The following is a 24253-nucleotide window of genomic DNA, read 5'->3' on the forward strand; positions in this document are numbered from 1 at the left end:
AGTAATACAATAATCCTAGGATTAATTTTTCTTCAAGTTTAATGTTTCTCAAGATGAATCTTATTTTCCCAGCTGTTTTACTTTTTTTCTTCTTCACTGCCACCATAAATTCTCAGATGCTTGTTGTGGAATAACAATTCCATACCCAATGAGTAGAGGAGGCCAACAGGTACAAAGAAAAGTTTACTCTGTAATAGTAGGTAAATTAGCCATGGAAAAGTCTCCATAAACATACATGGTGTGATGTGTCCATTTTTAATTGTTTTTGCCTGAAGTGGATAAACTATAATTTTTGCATACAATCCTTTAAAATGCTAATAAATATTACTTTATTACTTTGATTTTCTTATCTGTTTAGAGATAATAGATAATTTTCCTTGAAGGCTTTTCTTTTTCTTTTTGTATGTTCAATAAACATCAGGATAATCCTGCTCTATTTTTGAGGTATTTTTTTTACAAGATTCCTTGTGAATTATCATGTCTTCTAACATACTTAAATTCCCCCAAATTGCAGAAAAATCTGTGTTGGCCATTAGAAGAAATAGTTTTTCTGTGTTAGTCTTACATTAGGTTTGCCTATTCTTTATTGCCTTTATTTCATCCTCTTCCTTTTAGGTTCTTTGGTTATTGTCTTTGGTAAAATAAGTCATTCTTCCCAAATTCATTCATGTTTAATTGCCGATGATTTTTTCTCCCTCAAAGCCAACATTACTCAGAAGAGCATCATCCTGTACTGAAGGCAAGGTTGGTGGAGAAGTGAAAGAAGAAATTAAGTATCTAGATGGAAAGGTAAGGCAGTTTAGGTATGTATGTGTGTTTGTGTGTGTGTGTGTGTGTGTGTATGAGTGTGTGTGTGTGTGTGTGTGTGTGTGTGTTGTATTTGTGCTGATAAATAATTTGGGCATTCCAGGGGTTGAAACACAAATACATACATACATACATACATACATACATACATACATACATACATACATATATACACATACACATACACATACACATACACACACACACACACACACACACACACACACACACACACATATATATATATTTTCGTAGATTTTCACGGGTGTAGGTATGCTGGTTTTGTTGTATTCGGGTCTTTTCCCGTGTAAGGTTGAGATTGTCTTTGCAACGTTTCGGCAGGATCACACCTGCCATCTTCAAGCTGTGGGCTTAAAATGGGAACGGAGCTGCCGTCTTTCTGTAAGTCTTGGTGGGAGGGGATGGGGTGGTGGCTTTGTTTCAGTAAGTGGAATGATTGGTTGTGTGGTTGTATCATGACTGGTAGATTGGTGCTGATTGGTGCAGCTTGTGTGTGCATTGTTGTTTTGTATTTTAACGGCTTGGGTGGTGGGTGGTGTTCGTTTGTTGGCTAGGGCTGGATTCCAGATGTTTGGTAGGCGGGAGGTATCATCACGTTTGTTCATGCTGTGGGGGTGTTTCTCTATTTCGATGGCTTCCATGATTATTCTCTTGTGGAGGTGTTCTGTTTTGGAGATTAACCTGGCTCCTTCAAAGTTGATTTTGTGTCCTGTAGCTTTAAGGTGCTGGAAAAGGGAAGAAGTTTTTTCTTTTTTTCTTACTGCATTTTTGTGTTCTGTGATGCGTGCATTTATTCTCCTGTTTGTTTGCCCTATGTATATTGCTGGGCAGATTTTGCATGGTATTTCGTAGACTCCTTGGTTTTCTAGCTGGATTTTGTCTTTGGGGTTTCTTAAGATGTTGGCTATTTTTTGGTCAGTGGTGAAGGCTGTCCTGATATTGTGTTTGTGGAGAATTTTGCTGATTTTATCTGTGGTGCCTTTGATGTAGGGGAGGAGGGCGATGCCATTTTCCTGTTCTGTATCTTGGTTTTTTGGGGGAGTCTCCTTTTGGATTAGGTTGGTGATTGTTTTTCTTTGGAATCCATTGGAGATTAATACATTTGTGAGTTTGTGTAATTCAGTTTTCAGGTGGTCTTTGTCGGCTAGGCGTTTGGTTCTGGAGATGAGGGTCTTGGCTACAGAGTTGATCTGTGCAGGGTGGTGATGGGATTGTGCATTTAAGTAGCGGTTGGTGTGTGTTTTTTTCTGGTAGATGGTGTGTCCTAGAAAAAAACACACACCAACCGCTACTTAAATGCACAATCCCATCACCACCCTGCACAGATCAACTCTGTAGCCAAGACCCTCATCTCCAGAACCAAACGCCTAGCCGACAAAGACCACCTGAAAACTGAATTACAGGACTAGTGAGGTTGATTAGTGTTAGTGTAAATCACAGACTGAACTGTGAATTTTTTGTGTATGGTATTCCCAAAGGTGCTTTCAAAAAAGATAACTGGGCTCTCTTGATTTTTCTTGACAACATTGCACTCTTCATCCAAGAAGCTTCCTCAGTTCTAATTAACTGGTGGGTGGTGGAAAGAATCAAGATCAAATCAAGAAGGTCCAGTTGCCTTTTTGGAAGCACCTTTGGAACAATCATGACCTGGATGATTGAGAACCCCCATAGATGTGTGTATGGTAGATATATAGGTGTCCGTGTGTATGATTCATTTCCTGTCTTGATCGTCCCTGTTTCAAATGTCTCCACTGACTTTGCTCCTATATTGCTTTTGACTTTTAAGGTGGTTCAAAATGTGCCCCAGCCATTTTGAGCTGCAAACAAAGAAAAGCAGAGGGTACTTGTACACATATAATGTGGATCAGGGAAGCTGCAGATGAAGAAAGAGCTGATGCTGTTTTAAGATCAAAGATGTAGGAACTTTCAATTTGGGTATCATGGTTAGCTTTAGGACAATGCAATTTGCTGGATAAAATGGAACTGTCTTTTGTACATATCCTTAATTTGAGGTTGTACCGGGCATTCTGGGCAGTTAGTTTCATTTGGCACATGTTTTGAAAAATTTATTTGCTGGAAGTGTGTTCCCCATCTGCTCTCCGAGAGGTCTTGCATAATCTCCTAGGTGCTCCTTCTTCCCATACAGCTGGTTTGGGTACGATGGGGGTCACATAATGTGAAAATTAAACTATTACAGGCATATGTCTGTGCCATATGGCAATTCATCAAAGTGCAAATTAGAGCACCCCATGCAGGACTGACAGTCTCCAAGGAGATGCTGATTACGTTGACTTGTAGAGAAATTGAATTTATAATGCAATTTGTGCCAGACGTGAATCTCATAAAAACAGCATTTGTGACTGGCAGCAGGATGCTTTCTCTCTTTAAATAAACCTTGAGATTGCTGCTTGTAGATTAATTGAAAGATATTGAAATTTAGCTTTGCAGAATGTTGCATGTTACGTCTGTCCCAAAAACAGTTGGAGCAAGGAAGGAAATGCATCTGTAACACAGGGCAGCGTCAAAAAAGCAGCTCAAATATAACAGGAATAACAGGTCAAATGTAGCCCTTTATACAAAGCTTTATAATAAAAGTTACGTATAAATAATTATGATTATAGAACCTAATGGACTTGTGAATCTATATCGGCTTTATAATAACGTACATGTGTGTATGTGTGTGTGTGTATGTATGTATGTATGTATGTATGTATGTATGTATGTACGTATGTATATGTATGTGTGTATATGTATATCTATCTATCTATCTATCTATCTATCTATCTATCTATCTATTTCTCTCTCTCTCTCTCTCTCTCTATCTATCTATCCATCCATCCATCCATCCATCCATCCATCCATCCATCCATCTATATATCTATATATCTATATCTATATCTATATCTATATCTATATCTATATCTATCTATCTATCTATCTATCTATCTATCTATCTATCTATCTATCTATCTATCATCTATCTATCATCTATCTCCATCCCCTATAGAGTTTGTGGGAGTGTAGCCAATGTAGATGCTGAGATTTTATTACTATTTTTGGTTTTGTTTATATGTTTTAAGCAATTTACTGTATATAGCTGCACATCTTTCAAGAGTGACTCTAGAGAGCACACAGAATATTAAAACAGATAAGCCCTGCAAACCCCTTAACAACATAATATACATGATAAAGCAACCACAATAATAATCCAAAATAGTAATAAGCACCATCCATTTTCAATCAATCAAGAGCAAAGGAAACAGAGCCACTGACAGGGCAGGTTTAGCTTCATGACTCAAGGGGCTGAGGAAACATCTAGGTCTTTAGGCCCACTCCCCACCATCCTTTTTCTTGCTTTGTAGAAATACTCATAGGAAAATATTCAATGAGTTTGAGTTGAGTATTGCAGGTTTGAGCAAAATCCTTGAGCAGTGAGCAACCTACCATAGCTTCCATTCTCACAAGACTCTCTGGGAGTTGAGTGGCATATAAATTTAATAAATTATGATGAAAAATACATGATGATCGATTTGTGTCCCTTTCTTTATTCATTTTGCAAAGGGAAGATGTTTTCATGATAGAAATACTAGCAACTTTTTCCCACCCAGAAGTGTAATTTCAAAACATGTGAAATTATATTTAAAAAGGGCTCCCATATCATTTGATATTTTTTTAAAAGGTGGGGCTAAGAAAAGTTTATCCCAGTTTGAGTGGAATTCTATTTTCTTCCTTCTGCCATATTTTGTTCAGCCCCAAATAGTGCATTTTTAAAAACTTTGAGAATAGATGTAGGTAGCACAACATTAAAGCAGCCACTACTCTATCAGCTTCCAGATGGAGGGCTTCTGTTTTGCCAGTCACAAAGACTTGCACAAGAGTTACATTTTATTTTCCTCCTGGACAATTTTTTTAAATGGAAAGGAAAATGATAGAGGAATGTTGGAAACAGGTGATATAATTAGAGAAGGATACCTTCTTGGCCTTCCTGTAAAATTTTGTCAGAGTGATTGCAGCATAGAAATACTGTGAATGAATAAAAGAGAACTTATAAATGAATTTATGTACATGTGAATAAAGAGATAAACATATCCTAGCTTGCTTTTTCCAGCACTCAGGTGGAACTATTTAACAGCCAAATTTGTTTTCAAGAGACTCAGACACTACCTTCTAGTGGAGACATGAACTTTGAAAAGTGATGTTTGTTAAGTTGTGGCTGTCCATACGAAAAAGGATACTTGTGTATTCTCAAACATCTGATCTTTGCTTCAAAGGTGAAGCAGCTGTTCACCGATGGACGCAGAATTACTACATACCCCAATGGTACAAAGATGGAAATTAGTACTGATAAAAAGACAGCGACTGTTACTTTTTACAATGGCGATATTAAAAAGATCTTAGCAGATCAGACAGTGGTGAGTATGTTTGTTTCTATAGCTCTGCTTTAAAGCTACAGTTTTACCAATGGACTGCTGATTTCTGAATGATTAATATTGAGAAAAAGGAGGTAAATAAAGGCTGTGTCATTTTGTTGTAGCAAAATATGAACACATTTATTTCAGCATATAATTCCATAGTCTTTCCATTTTAATAATGCATAAGGCTAAAATATCTGAAGAACGGTTGCAGGAATTGGGCATGTCTAGTTTAATGAAATTAAGGACATGATATGATAGCAGTGTTCCAATATCTAAAGGGCTGCCACAAAGAAGAGGAGGGTCAACCTATTCCCCTAATCACCTGAAGGCAATATAAGAAGCAATGGATGGAAACTAATCAAGGAGAGAACCAACCTAGAACTAAGAAATTTCCTGACAGTTAGAATAATTAATCAATGGAATGACTTGCCTTCAGAAGTTGTGGGTGCTCTTAACAGTGGACATTTTAAAGAAGAGATTAGACAACCATTTGCCTGCAATGGTATGGGGTCTCCTACTTAAACAGGGGGTTGTTCCTGAAGACCTCCAAGGTCCCTTCCAACTCTGTTATTCTGTTATAACAAGAGTGTTACTGGAATATTATTTTGCCTTGGCTGCTCATGGAAAGGATCATAAAGAAGTTTAACTTAATGAAACCCTTGGACAACCTTGAATAATATAGTAAGGGAAGACCAATTTCAGGCTTGCAGAATGTGTGTTTTTTTAAATTTATTTAACACCAAACTGGAGCTTAGTGCAAGAGTCAAATAATTAAAATTAAGAAATTTCAAGAACCAGTAGCCCATGTATATAGGAATTTCTTTCGATTAGCAGACCTGAATGCAACTCATAGCACTTCCATGTTTGCCAGTCTATTTGGCATTCTGTAAGTCTTTTTAAAAAATATTTTGGTTAGTGCAGGTAGTCCTCACTTCATTACCATAAATGGGACTGGCAATTCTATTGCTAAGCTACATGGCCATTAAGTGAGATTTCATGTGACTGTGGTGCAATTTCATTGCTGGCTTCTCCACTGTTTCTACTTGTCAGAAGCTGACTGTGAAATCTGCAAATAGCGATCACATGACTACGGGACACTATGATGGTCTTAAACACCCATTGGTTTCAAAATGCCGGAATCTTGCTCCAATGACCATGAGTAGCTGCAATGTCATAAGTGCGAGGACCAGTCATCAAGTTACTTTTTCATTAGATTTGTAACTTTGAACAGTTGCTGATCAGGGCAGTCATCAAGCAAGGACTACCTGTGTAATGTTTGGGTCAGGATCATTTTGTGACTTCTCTTGTTAAGTCCTTTAAAATAGGAAATCCCTGCTGATTTCTTTTAAACAATCCAGAGATCTCCTGCTAGCATCAACTCGACCTCAGGGCCATCTTTGCTGTTCAAACCATCAGTCTTCCCAGAGTGCCTGAAGATAAATTTAAAAATGGAATTGCAGACATCAGCCCTAGCTACAGACAGTCTGTAGGGCCTGAGGTTGGGAAAATGTTCTTGAGGGATGCTATTACATACAGAGAAATAATTTTAGCAGCTGCATTTTGATTAGACTGCTGAGGAATACTGGGATCAGCTGCCGTATTAATATTGTATGTTATGTTTGCATATGCATACAAAGTACTTGAATTGAAAAACATAGTGGTTCCTTCTCTTCCTTCTCCACCCCACCCCCACACCTTAACATTGTTGAAGTCGTATCCGACCCATCGCAACCCCTTGGACAACGTTCCTCCAGGCCTTCCTGTCCTCTGCCATCCTCTGTAGTCCATTTAAGCTCATGCCTACTGCTTCGGGGACTTCATCCAGCCGCCTCATTCTCTGCCGTCCCCTTCTTCTTTTTCCCTCAATCTTTCCCAGCATTAGGCTCTTCTCCAGTGAGTTCTTCCTTCTCATTAGGTGGTCAAAGTATTTGAGATTTATCTTCAGGATCTGGCCTTCTAAAGAGCAGTCAGGGTTGATCTCCTCTAGGACTGACCAGTTTGATTGCCTTGCAGTCCAAGGGACTCGCAGGAGTCTTCTCCAGCACCATAGTTCAAAGACCTCAATTCTTTGGTGATTAGCCTTTCTTATGGTCCAACTTTCACAGCCATAGATTGCAACTGGGAAAACCATAGCCTTGACCAGTTTGATAGTCTTGCAGTCCAAAGGACTCCTAAACATACTGATGTATTAATAAAGGAGAATATTTGTAGCTCAGGGTTGACATGAGGGGTCCTTGATGCTCCCTGAGCTTACTTTTCTTGCAGACAATTCATTACCAAAACGAGGTAACATCAATCCTAGCACTGATGATGTTACCTATTGGGTAATGAAACATCTACAAGAAAGCTCCAGGAGCACCAAGGACCCCTCACACTGATGTATTCATGGGCTACCAATTCAGTGCAGTTTCTTTCCATTCCCAATCTTGATATCCCAATGGAAAGAAATCAGCACCATTGAAAACTAGCAAGTAATGCAGCTAGCTTTTATGTATTACCGTATTTTTTGGAGTATAAGATGCAACCCCCCCCCCCAAAGAGGGTGAAAGTATAGTCTGAAATGTAACACTGCAAACAGTGTATATTGTCTGTACTGTTTCCTCTTTGTTGCAAGGAAGCAAATTGCTGGGAGGCAGAAGCAGATAATAATAATAATAATAATAATAATAATAATAATAATAATAATAATAATAATAATAATAATAATAATAATAATAATAATAATAATATATTAAATTTCTAGACCGCCCCCTCTCCCCGGGGGGACTCGGGGCGGTGTACAGGAATAAATTTAAAAACATACAAACAATCATATACATAGCTAAAAATCAAATTAAACAACCCCTGTACGAATTTATAAAAATTAAAAACATTAAAAACAGAACCTAAAAAATTTAGAAATAAAACTGAGGTGGGAAGATGGAATTAGGCCAAGCCGGCTAGCTGGAATAGGTGGGTTTTAAGTTTCTGACGGAAGGAGCGGAGATCCGTAGTCATTCTAATGTCGGGGGGAAGGTCATTCCAGAGGGTCGGGCCCATCACGGAGAAGGCCCTTCCCCTAGGTGTCGCCCGCTGGCACAGCCTAGTGGACGGCACCTGGAGGATTCCCTCTCTGTGTGAGCGAATCGGCCGAAGGGATGTATGGGGCAGGATACGATCCCCCCCCTTGTTTTCCTCCCAAAAAGATAGGGTGTCTTATACCTTGGAGCATCTTATACTCTGAAAAATGTGATACTTTTGTCACAAAGATATTAAATAAAAGGAAAAGTTTTATTTAAAATATATCTGGGGGAAGAGATGGTAAGCAACCAAGATTTGTTCCCTCTTTTTCAGATTTATTACTATGGAGATGCACAGACAAGCAGGACTATTTATCCAGATGGCTTGGAGGTGCTGCAGTTTCCAAATGATCAGATTGGTATGTGATGTTGGCATATTAAGTTTTAAACCAACTTCTTCAGCAATGTTAGGTGGTATATAATAGACTACTCTTCCCTAATCAGATTTGTTGGACTACATCTTACATGATCCTAAACTACTTTGGCCATTGAAACTACACTTCAACACATCCACAGTTGATACAGATAGCAATATAACTTCAGATTAAAAAGTTACATGCTTTTGTACCACTTTCCTTATGAAATGGCCACCAAAATGGACTCTGAAGACCTGTGCAGACCAGGGGTGAAATCCTCCTGATTCAGCCTGGTTTGGCCGAAGCGGTAGGGATGATTGACATTGGTTCTGTGAACCAGTAGCAAAAAAAAAAAGCTTCCGACGATCGCGCAGATCAGCTGTGAGCCGCGCGATAGTCAGAACGTCTTTCCCCCCCACTTTGAAAAGCATTTTTATCCTACCTATTCACCCGAACTGGCAGGACAAAAATGCTTTAAAAAGTGAAAAGAAGTTGGTCACGCCCACCCAGTCACAAGACCCTCCCCACCACCACCAAGCCACGCCCACAGAACTGGTGGCAAAAAAATAGATTTCACCACTGGTGTAGACCATGAAACATACTGGCTTAATAGAGGCAACGTATTTTTCATTTATTATATTAACTTCCTTATTGCCCTTCAATAGAGATTTTTGGGCTGTTCACAGTAAGCAGATCTGTCTGGATCAGGAGACACAGTTTGTATTATCAATCCATAGTGGTATGCTAGCTGTATTAGAATCAGCAGAAACATTTTATTATAAACGAAGGTTATAATAACGCAGGCGGGCAGATTTTCTGCAGGTTTCTTTTATAGGAAAGTAAAAATTATGACATTATGTCAGAAACTGACATTTTTTTTAAAGTGGCTCATTGTTTCTTTTGTTTGAAGCAAATGATCACACACATTGTCACAACTGCAAAGTAGACAGGTCTATCTGGAATAAGATTATAGTTTGCATTATCAAGCCTTAGTGATATGCTGGCTGTATTAGAATCAGCAGAAATTTACTCATTGCCTTCAGAAAAAGAAAGCACATTTATAAGTCATTATATTTAAACAGAGACATGTCTAACAAGTAACAGAGTTGGAAGGGATATTGGAGGTCTTCTAGTCCAACTCCCTGCTGAAACAGAGAACCCTATAACCGGGATGGCGAATTTATGGAGCCGTTTGTCAGGGCACGAGAGGCATTGCCTGCTGGTCAGCTGAGTTCAGCCTTTTTTAAAGCCATTTTTCTCCCTCCCCAGGCTCCAGAGGCTTTATAGGAGCCTGGGGAGGGCGAAAACAGCCTCCTGCGCCCCCCGAAGGCCCTCCGGAGGCTTCAGGAGCTTCCCTGAAGCCTCTGGAGCACAAAAAAACGGCCCAAGGGCGAACCGGAAGTTCAGGAACGGACTTCCGGTTTGCTCGTAGGGCCGTTTTTAGTCCTCAACAGCCTTCAGGGAAGCTCCTGAAGCCTCCGGAGGGCCTCCAGGCGGGACGGGGGAGAGGCTTTTTTTGCCCTCCCCAGGCTCTTATAAAGCCTCTGGAGCCTGGTGAGGGCAAAAAAAGCATGCAAAAAATGGGGGGTGGCACTGTCAAGCATGCATGCGTACTGGGGGGTTGTGCATTGCATTATGGGTGTGGCACATCCGCGCACGCCCCCCCTGCGCTCTCCCCTTATGGCACACGAGCCAAAAAAGGTTTGCCATCGCTGCCCTATAACATTTCAGATGAATGGTTGCCCAATCTCGTCTTAAAACCACCAAAGTTGGAGCCCTCAACTATTGTATATGTGTGTGCGCACACGCGCGTGCGCGCACACACACACGGAGAGATTTTCTGTAGGTTATTTTATAGGAAGTAAAAAAGGCATTATGGCAGAAATTGGCATTTCTGTGAGGTGGCAGATTGCTTCTTTTGTATGTAGTAAATTATTTATGCATATTGTCTGACATAATTGCAAAGTAAGATATAATATTGTTCTTGAACTTTTATTGATTTAATAGAGGGAACTTCTTTTGATATCTGATGTTAATATTAGAGTTATTAGAGCTTGTATGGTAGCCTTACATTTGGAAGGCATTTTTTGGGGAAGTGTGATTGTAAAATATTATTAGGTTGTATTTTTTTTTCCCAGTGGAGAATTGCATTTTACATGGTTACATGCATTATGTATAATAGTGTGTACTATATTACAACATTTATTTTTTTGTACATATTCTACTCATCTGTTTTCTGTTTGGGAAATAAAATATGTAAACTACCTTCCCTTAATTAGGGAGATGAGGCCTCAGTAGGTTTAGAATTTAAATGGGCCACCATTCCAACACGCAAAATTGTTGTCTGCTATTGTTAGATCACTATACGTAACGGCCATCTGTGTATTTTATTCATAATACATCCATACTGGGAGACCAGGGCAATTTAGTTTACAAGGAATTTTGAATGATGCCCTTTTTGACAGAAAAGTATCATCCTGATGGTACTGAAGAGATCATCTTTCCGAACCACACAGTGAAACGTCGCTATGGCGGAGGTTTTGAGGAAACCATTTTCCCAGATGGCACAGTGGTTAAAGTAGAAAAGTAAGTAATTAAAGAGATCACACTGTTCTGCGCGCCTTCAGCATTTAGTCATGCTGACCATATGACCATGGAGATGTCTTTGTTCGGCTGGTTCTTCGGCTTTGAAACGGAGATGAACACTGCCCCCTAGAGTCGGGAAAGACTAGCACATATGTGCGAGGGGAACCTTTACCTTTACCTTACAGAGATATAGACTAGACACAGAAGACAATGCTGCTGACTTGAAATGAATGTGGACATTGGTAAGCAAATCCATTGTATGTTATGGGGTGTTTTTTGCTGGAAATTGGAGCAAATGGTGCTTTCTGGCAAAAGCGTTTTGTAAATCACAGTCATCTGATCAGAGGGCTCTTCAAATGGCTTGTAAATGCAGGCTGGTTGCTGAGCACCCAAAATGCAGTCCTGTGACCTCAGGGAGTCGATGTCAGAATTTCAAAATGGTGTCATAAGTAGTTTTGGGGAAGGGTTTGTTATAATTTCAAACAGTCATTAAGAGACCTGTCATAGATTGAGACTACATGTATAAACTATTCTTGACTTTAAGGCTAGGTAGAACCTGTGCTTTGTTTCTGTTATACTTTTTCTGAGGAACCCTAGTTAATCTCTGTTAAATAAAGTATCCTTGTCTGAGAGCTATCTGGCTTACTGGCTTTCTTACTTATTCCCGGGATCAGGAATTCCTTGTATTTGTACTGGGCAAGTGCTTTGACTCTTAAGCACTTTAGTTTACTTTAGTTTAAGTTTAGTTTAGTTTATTGTCGTTGCACATCATACAACGAAATTAAATGCCGTCTTCACTGTACATTATAACTATAAAAATAAAAACAGAAACACACATCCTTCACGTTCTGTTTAATTAAAATTGAAAACCCGACATGAACCCATATCATTTTGAGGATATTAGTTTGAGCACATATTATTTATTTTCTTTACAGAAATGGAGATAAAACCATTCACTTTCATAATGGGCAAAAGGAGATCCAAACTGCTCGGTCGAAAAGGAGAGAGTACCCTGATGGTACTATAAGGACTGTGTACGCTAATGGCCAGTGGGAAACCAAGAACATTGCTGAACAGATCCAAATGCAGAATGACAAGGAAGCGCTTATTCTCAAAGAATGACTCATTCCCCTAAATGGTGGCCTTACAACCCTGCTGGGTTGTAAGCCAAAAACCTTGCAGTTTTTCCGAAAGCCTTCTATCAGCATTATAATTCAAAATGTAAGCGATGCAAATAGAATACGGGTTCGCTGCAAATTAATGTAAACAGTGACATAATCAGCATTTCTTTTTTAAAAAAAAACCTTATAGTGATGTTCAAAATGAATTTATTTTGGAAAGAGTGGTGAAAAAAAAAAGTTGCTCCCATCTGCCTGGAGTAGAAAGGAATTCTGGAATCATGGCGAAAGACTGCAGACCCTATTAGCTTTTGTTTGAGCTGTGAGAAGTTGTGAGGAAGAATCAAGAACCTCTATAACTCCAAAACCATAGAAGTAATATGGTATATTCTAAATGGACCACCATAGTGCCCTAGAAGTGGAGCCCTCCCCTCATAATCTAGAGGCTGTGAGTTCGGTCCTAGATAGTGGCAGATATTTCTCTCTTTGGGCACAATGAATCTGCTGTGAACTCTGCAGACGCATCAGGAGGGCCATCCAGCTGTTAAACGCTCAGCTCCAGTCAGTTGCTCCAAGTCTACTCCAATGTAAAGGATTACAGGGTCGTTAAAAGGAAAAAAAAACAGTATATTCTAATTAATCAGTCACAATGACCTCTAGCATGTAGAACTCATTGTGGTGATGTCAGAAATTGACACAGGTGCAATAATGTCATCACACATAGCTGCACCCAGAGGCCTGATGGAAATTCATAAGCTGTAGTGTTTTGGGTGAAGGTGTTGCAAATCTTTTGTCATTTGTTGCACTCCTGTGTGGATCATCATAATTTTTTATCATGCAAGTTTGAATGCTTGTACTCACCTGTAGCCTTTTGTATGTGGCAAAGGAAAATGTCTTTCTTTTTTAATGTAAACTGTCTTTTCTAAAATATCACCAGTTTTGAGCTGATCAACATTACCTCCCCAGGATCTGAGTTTTGAGATTTCTGTGATTAGCTAAGCCAGGGTTTGTTGAATTAGTTATAACTGACTGGATTCTCACAACATGCCAAGCCATAAACAGTGATTTACAAATCACAATGAGATCAAGCTAACATCCATACTATATTGTTGTGGGCAACGAGGCCAGAAAATACATCCTTTAGCCAGGGAGGCTGAGGCAATGCCTTTTAAAACTTGTGAAAAGACAGCAATAAAGATAGATATTTCTGGAGCTAGAAGGGCTAGTAGTTAGGTGGAAATGACTACACACACCAATCAAGTAGTTGCTGAATGAAAAAGCTGTTTTGTATACAACAGGAAGGTAAAGGTCATCCTTGAATTGCAACCATTTGTTTAGCGACTGTTTAAAGAGAAATGGCAGTAAAAAAAGTGAGTCACAATCTGTCCTTGCACTTATGTCTGTCATAGAATCCTCACAGTCGTGTGATCTAAATTTGGGTGCTTGTAGCATCCCTGGGTCTTTCAATTGCCATTTGCAACCTTCCCAGCCAACAACTGATGACCAAAGTCAATGGGGGAAGTTGAACTCACCTAATAACTTCACGATTCACTTAACACTTGCAGGGATTCACTTAATCGTGGCAAAATAAATTGTATAATCAGGCACAAATGACTTACCAACTGCCTTGCCTAGCAATATGCTGTGGCCCGCCGGCAGCCAGTGGAGCTGGCAGCAATCAGACAGTGAGGAGGTTGGGGAGGAACATGGGCCAAGCTCAGACGAGGGCTCTGCGTCGGAGGCAGAGAGGGAGCTAGACAGCAATGAGGCAGAGGAACAGCTGGAGCCTGTTCCCAGTGTGCCCATGCACGGAGCTGCCCGAAGATAAGAACAACTAAGAAAGCAGAGTTGACTTTGGAATAAAGGCATACCTTGGAGGTGATTGGCCCCTCCCATAGGAAACAAAAGAGGGGTGAATAGGAAGTGGGCTTTTGCAGGAAACAATTTGTTTCTTTGGTCGTTTCAAGAGTAGAAAGTTCTGTTTGTGACTATATGAGACTCTGTGCCAAGCGTTGCCTTGCCCTGCATTTGGAAACTAGTTATCTGGCAGCTCGCCAAGCGAGATAAGGTTCGTGTTGATAAACATTCATCTGAAAGACTGTTTGCCAAGCCTTGCTGACTGTGAATGAAAGGAATTCAGTCATGTAAATAAGAGGTTTTGCAGGGATCAAGACACTGATTCATGCTTTTTAAGGAAGCCTAGGTCAGACCACAATGGAAATTCTGTCCCAGTGGTGTCATACATCAAGGTCTATCTATAGTTTCTACCTTCCCCTCTTTCCAAATGGTAGTAAAAAAATTGAATTTCACCACTGGTTTTAATGTTATGGGCTTTCATTTTATACTCAGCTTGTAAGTGTGTATGTGAAAAGAAACCCTATGTTACAGAAAATGTAAGTGCTCCAGCGAAATGAAATCTGGATAAACATTTGCATCCAGATAGGTTTCACTCATCAGGAGTGCATATCTGTAATATTTTTCAGCTGTGTGAAGAAATTCAGGTACTAAGATGTGTAAATTTCAGGAGCTCTGTGTCCAACTCTCCCTGTCACTCAACTGTCTTTGTATTTGTTTGTTTCCCTAGTATACATCTTTTTCCAAGTTGGTGATTTTTAGAAGTGTTGGAGTATAATGAGTATTATCTCTGTTTGCATGGCTAAGAATCGGTGCTTTGTAGTCCAAGTCATATAGAGGGTGCTGAGTTTGGGAAGGCTCACCTGGTGTCACATCTTGTATTTGGATCCTTTGTGGGTCCTTCAGTGACAGGATGAATATGTGGATGAGCATGTCTATGTTAGACCACAGAAAAGACTTCTGTATTTTTGACATGTTCATGGGAAACAGGCTATTTGACCTTGTTTTTACTTTTGTAATTTTGATGCTGAACTTGAATGCAAATTGAAAGTGGCCAAAAGTCTTTTTACAATTAAACACTGATATGTCAATACAACCAATACTACTTGTTTGTACTGTTTATTGATTCAAATGCCACAATCTGAATAAATTGGTTAATATTGTATCTCTGTTGTTTCCATTATTTGTATAACTATAATAACAATATTTTGAAAGAGGTCATTGCAATTTTCCCAACATTTGCACTTATATTGAGAAGAGAATTGTTTCAAAGGAAGAAAAAGGGAAGAAAATTTGGAAGTGTATAGGAGAGACTTCCAAAATTTCCCTCCTGCTAGATGTATTGGATTCTACTGATTTTATTGTCTGAGAAATTATAGGTCTTGGTCTGGCACATCTGGTGGTCACCAGGTTGAGGAAGTCTAGTATAGGAATGGCACACATTATATTTTTGTAATCAGCTTTCAAGCTCTTTCATCAAAAAGAGTATAGAATTGCTCAAACCATTTGTCTACTGGTTAACTAAAGCTTTATTTAATTTTTGATATTCTGGTTGTAATTCTTTACTCATTAATTTATGGATTTCCTGTATTACACTTTTGACATTCATTCCATTCTTCGACGCTTCAAGTGCTGCATCATTGAAAGGAAATATAAGGATAAAATCACCTACACGGGGGAATGGCCGTCTGTCTTTATCTGAGAGAAAATAAGGAGGAATAGTTGGCTTGTGGGTGTAGAACTCTAGTGAGTTAAACCAATGTGTGGACTGCACAGACTCACATAGAGAATGGCTAGTTCTTAACATCTGTCTGCTTTTGGATAATGGCTTTGATTGGATAGGAGTTTGGGGCATGTTCAACTTTTCACGTAATTGTGAAGTCAACGTTTTACGAGGGTATGCACTAGCTGTTCTGCCATAGGTGGGTGTTCTTTTATTGATCTGTAAACACGATGGAGAAGGGGAAGTTGTTGCTGATTTGATTCCTTTGCCACAAGCCAGGAAATCCAGTGGGACCTCTGACTGGGTTGTCAGCATATATTGTGATTGGCTGAAGCACGAAAGCCTCCGATTGGTCCCTCTGCTTTTTCTTAGAGTATCAGCTTCCTTGTAGTTCAGCAAGTCGACAATGTCATGGAGCAGCTTCCTTTTGACAATGACGTCACTGGCACAGTCTAAACGCAGGCCTGGGCTGTGGTTTACTTCTAGAAGCCAGGGTTTCATTTTCTCATCAACCAAAATGTCAAACCCGAAGAGCTCAAAGCAGTTGGAAGTGAATGGTACTGAAGTGGTGATGGCCAACAAAGTTAGAATGACTATATGGTTGATCCTTTTCCACAGGAGTAGGTCATCAAAACCGCAGCTCCGTAAATAGGCCCGAAATCTGCTAAAAGTCCACTTGCATCCAGAGCCAATGACTTCTTTGTCCTTTCTGTATGATGGCCCAAACTTGTTGATGCTTGTGTTTGTCAAGTGAGCATAAACGTTGTCAAGGGATCTAAGGTCAAACTTTTCTGTTGCAAACCTCACCAGTCCTTCTTCGTATATATAAATTGTAAGGGGATAAAAACTTGTAACGCAAACATAAATACGGAGGTCCCATTTGTATCCGGAAATAAGCAAAGGGTTGCTGATATACTTTTGCACAATTACCATGCAGTCATAAACAAAATCTTTAATGTCTTGAAAAATGAGGATGCCTCTCCCGCGAGACCTGTCAACTGGCTTGCAAATCCAGTAACTCAACTTTTTGCCTGGAATTTGCCTTTCCTTGGAGTACTCAGTTATAAATTTTATATAGTCATTGGGCATGATGAAAGCCACTGGACTGAACTCATAAAGGGTGGTTCCATAAATTCCCTTCATGCGTTTCAGATGTCTTGCCAAATAATCTTTCCGAGTGATTCTGATGGTTTCTGGATGGTGATTGAGCCTCTGCCATGGTTTAATGCTCTGGTGTTCTGTCATCCGGAAAGGGCAATTCCTCCAGTACAAGTTCCAGTCTTCATTATCTTGCTCATGCTCATCATATTCAATCCAACCACGTTCCAACAAAATTTCACGGACTAGTGAAGGTACACTAGAATGGAGCCGGAACACTAGTGGCCTGGTGGTGCCTCCAGGCTCAACTTGTTTTGCTGTTGTAGAACTCTTACTTCCTAAAAAATAAATAGGGGCAGGTAGCAGGGCAACGACAATTCATTCAATTATGTGAATGATGATATCTCTAAAGAAATGCTATGGCTATCTATTGCTAGCTCATATTTCTAGGCCAGGGGTCTGCAACTTTAAGACTTTGTGGACTTCAACTCCCAGAATTCCTCAGATGATCGAGAGTTAAAAGTCCACAAGTCTTGAAAAATGCCAAGTTTGGATCCCCTGGTCTAGGCTAAAAAATAACAATAGATGCTCTATAAACTAATCTCAGAACAAGTTCTTTCAATCCATATAGAAAATTAACGTGTATCTTTAACATGAAGTGGGATAAAGGAAACAATTTGACAATTTGAAATCAGAATAAATTGTGAGCAACTTAAGTCCACATTTTGTTCTTAAACTCTGATTTTTCCCCCCAGCCTAACCGGCTTTAATTGGATAATTGAAACATGAGGCATATTTATAAACCAGGTCACTTATTCAGATTCCTCTCCTAGCTGTCTGTGCCAAACGGAAGTCCAAATAGTTTACTGTTGTTACAATGTGAGATCTCTATTAATTGAAATCAAAAGAATATCTTGTCCAATATTCTAATATATAGTCAGCATTCAATATAGTCAGCCAAATGCATACAAACAGGACATGTCTTCATTAGGCCATTCTGTTAATATTCCCCAGAGGCCTACTGCTCCTAATCCTGTTAATTTATCACATGCCTATCATGACCATAACAATAACTTTTGATTTAAGAACATGAATCATAAGCTTTACTTGTCTTCATCAAGTTTTGAGTAGTTTGGAGAACTGGCAAATACCACCTCTAACTGGCCCAGAGTGGGAATGGAGATTTTGCAATATCCTTCCCCTCTCACGCCCACTAAGCCATGCCCACAGAACTGGTAGTTAAAATTTTTACTGGTCCTCACTTAGTTATCACAATTGGGACTGATAATTCTATTGCTAAGCAACATGATTCTTAAATGAGACACCACATGACTTCAGTTTTGATTTTACTGCTAGCTTCTCCATTGACTCTGTTTGTAGGAAACTGGATCGTGAATTCACGAGGACAGTGTGGCAGTTGTAAGTGTGAGGGCCTCTGGTAAAGTTACCTTTTCAATACACTTGTAATTTCAGATAGTTGCTAAATAGTTGCTGATTAAGTGAGGACTAGTTGTACCTATATTATTGTTCAGACAAGACTTTTCTTAAGAAAATACTATTGCCGTATTTCAAATAATGGCTCCTATTGACTAGTTCATTAAAAGCAATATTTGGCGGGGGGAGGGGGGAGACATAATTTCCCAGACTTGTGTCCTATAAGTATAATTTGACTTCATGTCCATAATTCCCAGCCATAGTTACTGGAATTTGGGGTCGGCTACATTGAGAACTAAAGTTTGCCTGGTCATGAATATTGAACATGTCAATAAGCGCACCAATTCCATTTCATTAAGTGAAAGGCATAAGAAGAAACCCAGAATTTAAAACTCCAGAAAATGTGGCTTCTTCTGTTGACATAAAACAACAAGCTGGGTAAAGCGGCTTCATCTTGGCTGACATAAAGATGCTAATTGGTCTAATATTTTAGTAGTTTTCTGCTGGGGTCAATTATGGAAGCTCAATACAACCAGAAGGGAAGATTACAACAAGATAGGGAAGATTTACTTCTATCTATTGCTATAATCTATCCTTGATTTAAACTATAATTTGAATCATAACTGTTACATCCAGTGATATTATCCGAAGTGTGAAGTTTGCTCTAAGGGTACATCTATATTACACAGTGAAACAAAAATATTCTATTATTAAACCATTCCAGTAGTAGTCCTGGTTGTCAGAGCAGGTGCAGCAGCCTACTATAGGTTATTCAACAGCAAAACAAAACATCTCTACCAGCTTCTACATTTGCTCTTGGTGTTGTGTACCGAGGCCGTCCACCAGCAGGTGGTGCTGTCCCGGTCTTCACTAATTGGCTCCTCCGTTCGGCGGGAGAATCCCAGTTACCCCATTGGTTCCCCGACTGACAACTATCAGTATAAATAGCTGTCAGCCGGGGTTTTTGTTGCTCTGTTCTGTCAAGTTACTGTTACTAATAAAAGGTTAATCGTTCATCAGCCTCCTCGTACTTCATTACCTCAGAACTTAAAACTTGGAATCCTCAGGGTTTAAAGTGCTTGCAACTGATGCTTGCATATTTACTCACATCACATGAATGTTCAGCTGAGTTCATTTTTGTAAGAATTCCTATGTAAGCCTAGGATTGAAACTTTAGGATAACGTGTCAGCAGGCTGACTGGTATCTTTCAGTCATATCTGTCAGAACTACATTAGCGTATGACGCCACCGATCGACAAAAATAAATATACTGTATGTGTACTATCTAGGTCAGTTTTCTTGCTACTATATAGGTAATCCTTGCTTGATCACCATTCCTTTAGCAACCATTTGAAGTTACAACAGTGCTGGATGAGGAGACGTATGGCCAGTCCTTGAATAGCACCACAACCATTACAAAATTTGCAGCATCTTGCAGTCATGCGAGCACCATTTGTGACTTTTTACTACTGACTTCCAGGAACAAAATCAATGGGGAAGACAGCAAGAATTTGCCAATGGCAACTGCATAATGTTTTGTCTATCCCAGGGGTGTCAAACTCATGTTGTCATGAGGCAAAAGGGGGAAAAGTCCCAGTAGGTCACTTGACATATCGGGACTTTCGCTCCTTTTGCTAAACCAGCCATGGGTGTGGCCGGTGTGTGATGCATCTGGTCTGCAGGCTGGAAGTTTGAAAGCCCTGGGTCTAACTACTCATGATTCACCTAACAACCCACAACTGAAGCTGCAGTGACATCACATTTTATGACCATGCTGCTTAACATCAGATTTGCTGATTTCAATTACTGTTGTTAACTGAGGACTACCTGTCCATCTACATTAGATACAAAACAGATGCTCTGTCTATAGGCGTAACTTGTTATGTGTTTTTGTGTCAAATATTTGTTTGATAGAAATGAAATGTTAAAACTAAATAAATCAAAAATACCTTTCCTTGGGCTTATTGGTTCAGCAGGATTTTCAGTACTGTAAATATGTAAAAGTAAATGATTATCTGTCAATATCTGATAGTAAAAAATGTGTAACATATTCAGATCAACCTAATAAATGGGAATGACCTGGTACCTTATGGGGACTGAAAGAGCTTTATGTGTAGTGGAGATATATCGCTATTATATCTCTGCTCTGAAGGTAGGAAACATCAAATTGTATAAAACAAAAACAACTTTATTAACATCAATAATTAATTGACTGATTATGTGCCATTAAATAGTTTTCAACTTCCAAGGATTACATGGATAGATTTTCTCCATGAACAACAATAGTAGAAAAATCATTATAAAATTAATGAAAGTTCATAAATAACACAGCAATTCAAGACAGAGTAGAAACTAGTTAGCAATTACTCCTCTCTTTGGAATTCACTTAATTCCATTTGAGGTTACTAGATCAACCTGGTATGTTTTCAATTGCTGAGGAGAGGCTGATTTTTAAAAAAATCTCACCGGGGCCAGTAAGCAGAGTTTGGCATTCATGTTTCTTACATTTCTGTTCTGAATTTCCCACATCGTTGGTAATTCTGACAATGTGGTTACAAAGTCTTCTATGCTGATCATTAATGCTTTCATTTGTATTAAGTCTTGTTTTGCTTTGCCCTCCCCTGATCTTCTCCATCTAAATTTAGATTGTAAATTCCTTGGGAGAAAAATACTGTCTTTTACTTAAGTCATGCCATAACCTCATTTACTGACAGCAGGAGATGAAATGACCATTTCATTACAGGGCTGCTGACTTCTTTATTGATCCTTATTAGAACGCTTTTCTTCATCCTATGAAACTTTCACCCTTAAACTCTTTTTCATCTGATAGTTTCTGTAGTGAAATCAATGTCACTGCAGGGCAAAGAAGCAGGTTAAGTTATATTTCTCTGATGAATTGGAAAGCCTCTATCACCATCACCATCACCATCACCATCAAAACATAGTTTTCAGAAATAGTTCTACATTTACAACCATAAAGATTGGACATCTTAGTGATAACCGGATTTTTCTTATCCATTATCTATCTATCTATCTATCTATCTATCTATCTATCTATCTATCTATCTATCTATCTATCTATCATCTATCCATCCATCCATCCATCCATCCATCCATCCATCCTCATCTCTGTTTTCTAAGAAATTATTGGAAGTCTAAATATCAGTATTTTAGCTAGGAGACAAATATCTGTAAGAAAACATTGCAAACCATATTTCCTCCGTAGTTGTGCAAATTTTATCTTTTCCATGGTTGGAGTCTTCCTTTTCCCAGAGTGTCATCTTGACCATCTCATGCCAATTTGAAGCTTTCTTTCTTCCATTCTAATTGCCCACCTTTTGAGGAAAATCCTCCTTTTGAATGTATTGTTTACAAGTTCCCAATCGCCATAGAAACTCGTGATGTGGTTCAGGTTGCCCATTCCAACATTCTGTTTCCTTGTTCTTTTGTTCTCCTCAGCAGAATATTCAGTGATATTCCATAACACTCACTAGATGATTGCCAAATCTCCATTATCTGTTTCTGACATATACTTGTATAGAGTGGGCAGCAAACACTATGTCATATTTGATTCCCACAGATATATGAACAAAAATGACAAAAGTTGAAATCAATATCTGTTGCACGTTTGTTTTCCTTGTGGTTCTTTTTGCGTTTAATTAAGCAGCTATATTTAAGTAAGAGCCATGATGGCACAGTGGTTAGAATGCGGTATTGCAGGCTAATTCTTTTCACGTTGCCAAGAGTTTGATTCCCTCAATCCTAACTCAGCCTTCCATCCTTCCGAGGTGGGTAAAATGAGGACCCAGATTGTTGGGGGAAATATGCTGACTCTGTAAATTGCTTAGACAGTGATGTAAACCACCATGAAGTGGTATATAAGTCTAAGTGCTATTGCTATACTGTAATGCAGAATCTTTGATGTTGTAGTGTCTAGCATTTGAAATAGTTGTTTATTAGCTGTAAACTTTAAGGTAAGATGCACTTTTAATTCCTTTGTTATTGTAGAAAGTCATCACCCACCTCCCAGAAGTATGAAATATTTTGGGAAATATTAAAAAGGCAGAATATTGTACTTTCCTAATGGAGAAACATGTTTTTTAGAGGTAGGAAGCAGTCTCCCTGCCTTCAAGCAGAAACTGAGGAGATGCCTTTTAGAAATGCAGACTTGGTAATCCATTCAAGACAAGATATTTTGAAACACTCTGCAGCAAAGTCTGAACAAAGTCAGAATGGTAGGATTATATGTAGCACCCTCTCTCAAGATCCAAAACAGGACAAAGCCATTAAGCCACAATAGGAATTGCCCAACACCCTTTCAGAATACAAGCACCTTCATTGCACCATCCCAGGGCAGTCCAAACTTCACCTGGGAACTCAGATAAACAATAAGCCAGAGGCTGACCAGAAAAGCTCAAACACTTAGGATTTGCATTTCCTCTTTTGCCTATAGCTATGATCCCTATGTAACTCCTACATGACCCCATCATGTAGGCTGACAACAGCCAATAGAAGGAAGCTCAAGTGCAAAGGCTAAAAGAAGGTATAAAAAAAACCCACTCTCAATTCAATTTTTGTCAGCTGCACCAGAGCCATAAATGCTGATGGTTCTGTTCATCATTAAGAGCCGAGGTGGCGCAGTGGTTAGAATGCAGTACTGCAGGCTACTTCAGCTGACTGCTAGCTGCAGTTCAGCAGTTCAAATCTCACCGGCTCAAGGTTGACTCAGCCTTGGTGGGTAAAATGTGGAGCCAGATTGTTGGGAGCAATAAACCACTTAGAGAGGGCTGTAAAAGCACTATGAAGCGGTATATAAGTCTAAGTGCATTTGCTATTAAACCATCGTTTTAATCAGCCTCCATGTTTTCAGTGTCTTTCTCCCAGATTGGAACTGAACCAGATGGATATTTCTTCCAACATTATATGCATTTAGCCTTTCGTGCTATACATACAGCATAGTTTGTTGTCCAGGAACTCCCTATGCATGGATAACTTCATGGCCATAGCTTCTTGATCTTGGACTGGAAGGCTTTCTAGTAAAATATATCTTCCAGCAGATCTGTCATCTGGCAATCTTTCAAAAATAAGTCGGTCCTCTGGGAAGCAGGTAAATCCTCGTGCTCCCAAGCTTGTCTCCAGCCATCTAATTTCTAATTGGGGTTTTGTTTTTATTGGGGGGGAGGTTACCCATTTTATTCCTGTTGCTTTCAACTCAGTTTTTCTTCTGGAAGTGAGCTATGATCTATACTTCTTTGGGAGTGGTTCACATACCTTTCCCCTTGGGTGAGTTTGGATGATAGTGCCGGTGCTCTTGGGGCATAGCAATTATCCTCATGGTCTTCAGCACAACCCATCTGTCCAGCCATGACTCAGGGAGAAGGCATCATTTAAATTTGCATCTCTACTTTTTTGGTTGACTTTTTAAGCTTCAGGTGAAAATTCAGAAGCTATCGAAATTCAGAAGCTTCTTACCTGGATCTTTCATGGAGCAAATAAGTCACAAAGATTTGAACAGTTGCCTAGCAATGTGAAACAGATCTTATGAACACAAGCAAATATTGCCATCATCAACCCTCAGCTACCCTTTCTTTTCTTTAGCGCATTTACTTCCCTGTCTCAAGCAGGAGCAGAGAGATCTTAGATGACCAATGACTTGGCCAGCTCTTGTTCTTGCTGGACCCCTGCAAAGCTCATCAGTTAAGTTTTCTTAACAAGAGTAGAAACAAGAGTAGCTTGGAGCAGAGATGTTTGCAGCCATTAAATGCCCCAGAAGGATCGCTGC

The 24253-nt window shown here is 39.4% G+C and overlaps 2 protein-coding genes across 2 annotated transcripts in view; one reads left to right on the forward strand and one right to left on the reverse strand.

The window, feature by feature from the left end:
* The window catches only part of LOC309387311 (uncharacterized protein), a 38463-nt gene extending 25979 nt beyond the window's left edge, over positions 1-12484 (forward strand). Inside the window, exons 12-16 of the mRNA XM_081943760.1 lie at positions 703-789; positions 5100-5240; positions 8577-8661; positions 11124-11244; positions 12180-12484. Coding sequence (XP_081799886.1) covers positions 703-789; positions 5100-5240; positions 8577-8661; positions 11124-11244; positions 12180-12366 — 621 coding nt within the window. The 3' untranslated portion in view covers positions 12367-12484. The remainder of the gene's footprint in view (positions 1-702; positions 790-5099; positions 5241-8576; positions 8662-11123; positions 11245-12179) is intronic.
* Positions 12485-15726: 3242 nt separating this feature from the next.
* Positions 15727-23806, reverse strand: TTLL2 (tubulin tyrosine ligase like 2; the record flags this gene model as incomplete). Its single annotated transcript, XM_081943915.1, has 2 exons — positions 15727-17375; positions 23743-23806. The coding sequence occupies 2 exons, from the start codon at positions 23804-23806 to the stop codon at positions 15727-15729; spliced, it is 1713 nt and encodes a 570-aa protein (XP_081800041.1).
* Between the last annotated feature and the right edge of the window lie 447 nt (positions 23807-24253).

The sequence above is a fragment of the Natrix helvetica genome (assembly GCF_964273705.1).
Source record: "Natrix helvetica genome assembly, chromosome: 2".
Classification (NCBI taxonomy): Eukaryota; Metazoa; Chordata; class Lepidosauria; order Squamata; family Natricidae; genus Natrix; species Natrix helvetica.